Source organism: Lutzomyia longipalpis, chromosome 1, assembly GCF_024334085.1.
Source record: "Lutzomyia longipalpis isolate SR_M1_2022 chromosome 1, ASM2433408v1".
Taxonomy (NCBI): Eukaryota; Metazoa; Arthropoda; class Insecta; order Diptera; family Psychodidae; genus Lutzomyia; species Lutzomyia longipalpis.
In genome coordinates this window covers 21,027,651-21,035,965 of record NC_074707.1, presented here as the reverse complement: position 1 = coordinate 21,035,965, position 8,315 = coordinate 21,027,651, and the positions used below count along the sequence as shown (strand labels likewise).

Genomic DNA, 8,315 nt, shown 5'->3' with positions numbered 1-8,315 from the left:
ATCTCAATGGTTTCTGTATGAAAAATAATAAATGTACCAACAATTTCGTCGCGAAAACAATCTGATTTCCTTGTACGGGGCGTGGGCCAATAAATGCCATCGCATTTTTGGCAATCTGTGTACTGAATGGCTAATTAAAGTGCAAACGATTAGAAGGCATGTTTGGGGTCTAATCAAAATTCTCAAAGCTATAAAATCCCGCAATAATTGTAAATTTATTCTCCATCCTCTTGAATTGTGCCAGGGGTATAGAACTAAAATATTTGTATCATTTAATAAAATATTTCCCCTCCTACACAAACATGCAAATTATTTAATATATAGTCATATTTAAGATAAGTATAATTAATTTAATATTAATATGGAAATTTTCAGTAGATATCATTTTTATCAATCATTTCCATCAATTACGTGTGATGTTATTTACTTATTCAAATTAGTTTCTTTCTTGGTAGTACATACCTATTCATTCGTAAGAATAGGTGATATGTACTTACATACCTGTGACGTTTGAATTTATTTATTACATTTTATTTATGTACATAGATGAGAGGAATATACCGACATTCTCCAAGTGTTTATCCAGAAAGCGGCATCTTGAAAACTACATTTTTCATGCAAATGCACCGACTAAAAATCATTAAATTATTTAGCCCGAAATTGATTAATTTTTTTTTTAAATTTTTTGCGAAAATATGATCTTTAAAAATTATTAGGTATACTTATATGTTTTTCTTGTAAAATATGCCATGTTGATAGGTCGATACACTGCCCATAAAAAATTTGGTCCGATTTTAATTTTTGTTAAGGTAAATTCGTCACCTTTCTAAAAGTATTTGATTTTCAAAAATCGATTAAAGCTTAATCGTTTTCAGTCATGGGATTTAACTTTTTCAAATTTTTAAGGATTTCTTTTTTAACTTCTTGGGCCTCTTGGTTAGTTTTTAACTGATTTTAGCAAATATAAATTTATTGAGGTGGAGTTTACAACACTTTAAAGCAAATTAAATTAACTTATAAGCATATCTCTGGTACGTAAGCACTCACCCAATAACTTTTATCTTTTTTCTTTATTTTTTAAATAAATTTGCATACTAAATAGCAAGATAGCGGATTTAAGTGTATTTAAGAAGTTTTTCTGATATGGGCCTGGCACCTCTAAGTCTCTCAACAACTCAAAAATTATTTCTCTACTCTTTACTTTTAGAATCATCATGTGAATTTATCTTATTTGTTAATTTGTAAACACAATAATTGAATAATAATAAGTTCCTATCATGATTCTTCTAGAATGTCTCACGAACGAGTTAATTAGTAAGAATAATTTCTACAAAATAAAATAATAAATATTATATAAATTTTTAATTAAATAAATTTTTGTTTGAATTAAAGTGCTAATCACGATTCTAAATCATTTTATTTGAAAGATGTTTGTGAAAATAGTTCTGAGTGAGATTTTCTTTATGAGTATTTTAATTAATTTCATGATTTTGCATTAAAAAAACTAATTAATCTGAAAACATGTAAGTGGTATTACGTAATAAGATTTCAAGTTATTCACCCCTTGAGATGACGAAACCTTCAATAATACTTAAGGCACGGTTAATTGATTCAATTTTAAATGCTTTTATTAAAGTCATCGTCTATGTCTATACAAATGTTATAAAATTAAATAAATTACATTTTTCATAGTCTTAACAATAGAACTTGCTATACATAAAATTGTACATTATTTTACTTATAGGCCTAATTTGTTTTCAGTATAATGAACCTGTTAGGAATTTGTATTTGGTTTTCTAATTTCCATCACTGTAATTTGTGACATAAGGCATCCCTCTACTGTCCAGCAGCTTCAACATCTCCTTTCGTATCAACTGGGATCTTTTTACCAAAGTTCTCACCATCTTCAATCGTCTCAGGCAGTGGGGCACCTTTTGTTTCTGGCAGCAGGAATGTGAGGAGAGCACCAATGATGGGTACAATACCAAAGATGACTGGTGGCAGCCAGGGTGCGGCTTTATCTGCTCCCACCACAAATGGGGCAATCATGCTACCAACTCGAGCAATCATACTGGATGTTCCCATGCCAATATTTCTCACGACTGTGGGGTAAATCTCACCTGCGTAGAGGTAGGATGTGGGGAATGAGATGCTCATTCCAATCATAGCTGAGGAGGCAAGTGTAACAATTGTGGTGGAGTATGTCTTTGGTACAAATGCAATAGCCAGCATTGAAGCACCGGCGAGTGTGTTGGCGGCAATGAGGGTATACCTCCTACCCCAGGCCTTTGTGCAGTAGATCCCGAGGACTGTTCCGGGGAGAGTGATGGCAGCTGAGATTGCAACATTTATGAAGATGTTTCCACTCAATTGTCCAACATACTGAGCCACGCCAAAGAAGGCAATGCCACAGACGAACCAATCGAAGCACATTACAAAAGTTTTGATCCTCATATTTGGTGTCCTGACGAGATCCATCATATTTCCCTTCTTAACATGAGCTTCACTATCCTTTGGCTTGGCAAGTGAATCGATATTCTTGCTAATTCCATCAGTTGGCATTTTATTCATCTCCGCGGCTTTAGTGAGAATCTTCGTGGCTTCATCCAATCGTCCCATGGTGATTAGCCAACGCGGGGACTCTGGTATGAGCCAATAGTAGGAGATGAGCAGAACGGATGGGATGGATAGAGCAAGCTGAAGATACCGCCAGTCACGGATGAAGTAGGCAAATACGGGGAGTGTTAAGTGGCCCAAATTGAAAGGAATCTGATAAATGACGGAAAGTAATTCGCGCCACTTGACACCAATAATCTCCATAATGAGGACAAAACTTGTCAGCATAGTTCCTCCTGTTGCGAGGGCTGTGAGGAAACGTAGAAAGCAGAATAGCCAAAACCAAGGGGCAAATGCTGTAGCAACGCCAGTTACAAGTTGAATGAGAACGGCAATAACCAATGGACCACGACGACCAAATCTGCAGAAGAGAAAATTTAAAAAAAAACGGTTTAGACAATTTTTTTACTTTAACAGCAATTTTTCATTTTTAACTTACTTATCTGCCAAGCTTCCAAAGAGAACGTTCCCAATCAAAATGCCGAACATAAAAATCATTTGCGATGTATCCCCCAATTGATTTTGTGAACAGATTAAATTCCACTGAGTTGATATTGTTTCAGTAAAGACTGACCTATCGAACTCGTGGCCATTGCATCTGGCATCACATTTATCCAATGTACCATTGAATCCTTCTGGTTCTATACAGCTATAATCAATTTTAGGGGAAAGAAATATTATGCTCATCTGAAATAGACAGTAAAAAGATATTTTAATTAGTTTAAGAATTTCTTTAAACTTTATTTAAATATAGTTATTTTACCTGATGCCATGCAACTGGAAACTTGAGTAAGCAAACTGTGACAAAGACCATAAACTGCCATTTTCCAAATCCCGAAATAGATTTCTGAATTGGATCAGACTCCATGGTTTTTTTCATTACATCTTCAGTCACTGTAAAAAAAAAAGAAATTTTCAAATTAGTAAATTTTATTCTTTTGAATATTTTTTTTTTTTAAACTGTGTAAGTCATAAAACATAAAAAGCTAGTTTAAACTCCTAATCATTGTTTTTTTTTAATAGGCTTCCCTATTGTTTACTTAATAAGCTTTAAAACTGCTTCATTAAGCTTTTGAACTGATTTGAACAAAAAGATTCACATTAAACTAAATTACGTTTGAGTGTCTTCGCTAAACAATTTTAATTGTTCAAATTTAACGAGTTTTGTTCCGATTTTTATTTTTTAACATCTAACTTTAAATGGAATTCTTTGGTACAAAAGACTCTGAATGCAAAATTAAATTACTCTTAAGATAACTTCAAGCACTATTGAGAAGCAAACTAAAGTTTATGATTTTCGTCTCACTCTCTTTTTTTCATTTTTTTTTATTTAACTTATTAAGATAACTACCTGATAACTAACAATGTTTAAACCCTTTAAAGTATGATAGCAATGTTAATGTTGTATAATTTGTGTCAAGAATTATTATTTCAATGATTACATAAAATTGTAACGTAAAATGGTAAAATGGGATCAAAAGTTCTGGAACATCTTTGAAGGAAAAAAAATTCAAGTGCGACATTTGGAAAAACCAAACTCCCACCTTCTTATCAGCACTGTTTTTTCTCTTATTCATTCTCTAGAATTTCACGTATAGTTGAGAAAGAATATATTCAAAAATACGACTTCTCCTCAACATATTAATTGCTAAACCAAACTTCGTTAACTATGTTTATCATTGTGCTGTAAAAAAACTATATTTTGAACTCTGTAATCAATATTTTTCTGCTTACAAAATGTACATTTTAAACATCATACGATGTAAGTATATCGGTTATTGCAAATTAATTTACGCTTGTATGACTCAAGAAATTACATATGTTTAGACCCAAGTTGTTTTCTTTATGCATTAAATACGCTATTTATCTAATTAGCATATAATATAAAAAGAGTAAAACAATGGGGAAAAGCTACTGTGAGAGGCCATTGCTTATTTGGCTTTTTAGCACCCAATTTTTTCTCTCAACTTTTGTATACCTACATATTTAAGAAAATTACTTCCTAAGAAACTGCTGAGAAATATCTCTTATAATATGAAAAATATATTATATACAATTATTTTATAGGGAATTCCAAAAATTGGCTTAATCAACTAGAATTTGATAAGATTAAAAGGCGGTATTTTTTTTCAAATTTGCAAATATAATTTCAGCAAATCTGCGTATTTCCGTTTCAGCCCTTTGTGAACAGAATTTAATTCTGAATTTTATTGAAAATGAAGCGCGCTCTTTTAATGCATTCGATTTGGGCCAGAAAGTACGTCCATGATAGAGACCTTGATGGGAATTTAGTTTCACCCTTGATTTTACATTGGGAGTGCAATGGCAAAGTGCTGGTTTTTGTGCTCTATAATCATCAAGTTACTGTTTTTATGTCACACTTGGAGTTATTTATGCCCTGAAAAGTATGATGTTTCTTTTTTTCGGATGCATTTGTATTAGTATAAATTTTTCCTTCAAGGTGGACACAAAGTGCACCAAAAAATAAAATAACAGACACGCCATTCTACGTTATATATGCGAGAGCATTTTGAAATAGGATACCGCATGAGAGTACATAATGTAAGTGGAGTATTTAATCGATAAATTCATAATTTTAGCACAATGTTTAAACTCACTGATGGCGTTGTTGATGAAGGATTTTTTGCACACGAAGAATTTATTTTTCTGCGCTTCAAAATCAAACACTGAAATTATTCACAGTGGTCCTTTCTTCCTTATTCGGTTGCGTCCTCTTGGTCAGGGTGCTGGACTCGGGGGCTACACTCAATATGTGCTGTCTAAGCACACTTTTAGTCGAGTCAAATCACTCTGAATGCGCAATTTGAACTAAATAAGAAAATGTTCACTGTTTGCTTTTGAACTTGCTTTTACACACAGTGCTATGTATAGTATATCACTTCCTCACTAAATTGTGTATTATATCAAAAATTGGAATTTATGTAAAAGAACTTGAGGAATGTTTTACTTGTTCTAGCAAATGGTCTGAGTCAGATGTATTACACACTGGAAAAGCACCCAAAAGAATTTGTGGCGACTACTCCAAGTGGGAAAATTGTGCTTTGCACTCAAAGACCGCTGACTACACTGTGATACTCAGTGGAGGATGAGCATGAGATTTTATACCCCAGACTCGTAGTTTCGTGGCTCGAGTATTCGAGATTTTTTCCATACGACTCCCGTACTGAACCGCGCGCACTACGTCAATAAAAATCCAACTCCATTCACAGTATTTCTTTCACTCCGGTGAAAATGTGGAGATGTGTTTTTGCACAATCCCACCCATAAAGCACTAACTAATACCTTGCAGTACGCCACACAAAAAGAAGAAACGCGCGCACGGAAAATACCCCCAAAAAGATGTGAGTAATCTCAAGAACACCACAGAAGAATATTCTGTAATTAGTGCTAAATATTTTGCTTTGTCTAAACATGTGTGATAGAGAAAAAAAAGAAGTTTGCAATAAAGAAAATTTGTGATCACGGGAATTTTTCCACGCGCATTCACCTGGATTAGGTATGTTGTTGGTTTATTTAATCTAATGGTAATTAATTGAGCAACGATCATACTGCGATGGACTTGATGATTTTCTCTTCTGGGGTTTTTACGCGAGAATGGACCGAATGGTCTGAGCTTCTTTTGCAATTGCACGGGGAATTCCGTGAAAGAAATGCATCTTATAAATTATCACCACATTTTGAGAAAACCTGTTTGACATTTTATTTTGTATAATATTGCATTTATCAAATTGCAAGAATCAATTTACATAATTTCTTGTTCTTTTTCTTAGTTTTTGATTAATGATTTAAATATTTTGCCCGTTCTGTGGTTTTTAACTGAAAATTTTTATTAAATGTTAAATTAAAATAAAGCAGGGAAATAAATTGATAAATTAAAATAAAGATAAAACTTTAAAAAGCAATTTACAAATAGGATGTGTACTACAACACAATACATTGTTTGCAAATTAGAAAGCCGGCCGGTAGATGTTTTAACGTTCTCCCTGAGCAAATATTTTCACTTTAATCTTTTAATGTTTGTTGCATTTTATTATTAAATTATCTTATGCTAGAGGTAAAATCATATGACCCTCACCCATTTCGTCATCTATGACGCAGTGGATTTTTTCTGCACGAAATGCGTTAGTTTTAGCATAAAAATGCAAACACGTGCCTCACGAGAAGTTCACGTTTGCTTTTCTTGTTTACATACACAAAAAAATGGAGAAAAAAATAAAAACAGATTTCTTTTGGAGGAGACAACGATGCCGAAAAGACCATTCCATGAGTCACACCTTCATTTCCATTTTTTTTTTAAAACTATTAAATGTTGCAATTTGTACAAATTCTGCGATTAAAGTTCAAAGTAGAAATTAAAAGTTTACGGGGAATTCCCTACGTGTGTGTCTACGTAAAATCTTACGAAATATTTTCCATTTTCTTCTCATTTGATATTTGGATTTTACTTTGACTATAAAATATAACACCATGGTTTATCACATTCCCCGTGTCAATTAAACTCAATGTTTTCTTTTACAAAAAAACCTCTTGGGGACTTTTGATAATAAATTAGTGAATTACTCTTATAAATTTTTCTCAATGAATAAATTTTTAGTGAATGTAAAAATTGTTTTTACAATATCCCACTTCCCATGTCCTTCCTGTACGCCAATATTGTTCCTTATTGACTTCTTTTTCTTCCATCTTTTATATAATTCGTGTATTTTTGTCGACCTCGAGCGACATATTATTTTTACTGATTATTTCGGTCCAATTAAAAGTCTATGAACGACGAACATTGAGCTCGAAATTATCATTCATGTTAGTAAAAGAGATTAATAAATGTCTCTCAGCTGCACTTTTTTTCTTTTTTTTTCATTCAAGTATTTCCTATCTTTCTATTGAAATGAAAAATATTATTTCGGAAGGAAGGCACATTGAGTGTGATGTTTGTTTCCATTTTGCCATCATAAATCACGTCATTATCACTCAAAATCCGGATTAAAGGAAGAAATTTGCGGGAGAGGTCTCAGAAATTAATTTGATGTGATTTCTTTTGCCAACGGACATAAGCGTTAAATTGCTGGAAAAAGTGATACACATATAGCATTCACTGGCTATGGGTCAGGAGATTATCAGATGCGGCGGTGTGAAGAAATGTAATAAATAAATGAATGGAAATTTTATGAGAGCATCGACTATGAGAATATTATGATGTAATGATTGGGTAGGTAAGAGAGTAAATTCCACATTATTATATACAAAATGCCTGTACCTCTCTTGCTGAGCTTTCTCTCCGATATTTTCATTTCTAGTCCAATAGATGTTTCCTCAGAATCTGATATGCTCATCTTTTGTCTCTTGCAAGGAATGCGCCAAAAACTGAAGTAATGCACAGAAGAAAGTATTAAAAGAAAATTCTCACAGTAGCAAACACCAAAGGCGAAAAAAATTCGTATGGATCGTTCGACTTTTGAGAATAAACTGACAAGACGATGTGTTATTTTGAATATTTTACATTACTTCGCTCCTCTCAAGATTATGCCATTAATTCATATCAATATAGGGGAGACACTGAATTATCGGAGAGTCCACATTTAGAATGTCTCAAATGAAATGACCACTTCATTCTGGAAATTGTATCAAGTGTTTATATCACCGCCCCGTCAGTACAAAGCTCAGAATAATTTAGAGGAGAT

At 32.9% G+C, this 8,315-nt stretch overlaps 1 protein-coding gene across 2 annotated transcripts; it reads right to left on the bottom strand.

The window, feature by feature from the left end:
- Positions 1 to 1,606: 1,606 nt before the first annotated feature.
- On the bottom strand, positions 1,607 to 8,192 carry LOC129796927 (organic cation transporter protein). Of its 2 annotated transcripts, none has more exons than XM_055839074.1 (4): positions 7,892 to 8,192; positions 3,380 to 3,510; positions 3,056 to 3,303; positions 1,607 to 2,977 (listed from the first exon to the last, which is right to left on the bottom strand). In XM_055839074.1, exons 1-4 carry the CDS (start codon positions 7,965 to 7,967, stop codon positions 1,837 to 1,839), a joined length of 1,596 nt encoding a protein of 531 aa, XP_055695049.1. In that variant the 5' UTR covers positions 7,968 to 8,192; the 3' UTR covers positions 1,607 to 1,836. The 2 variants fall into 2 exon arrangements, with proteins under 2 accessions (XP_055695049.1, XP_055695051.1); XM_055839076.1 differs by lacking the exon at positions 7,892 to 8,192 and adding an exon at positions 5,235 to 5,492.
- Positions 8,193 to 8,315: the final 123 nt, after the last annotated feature.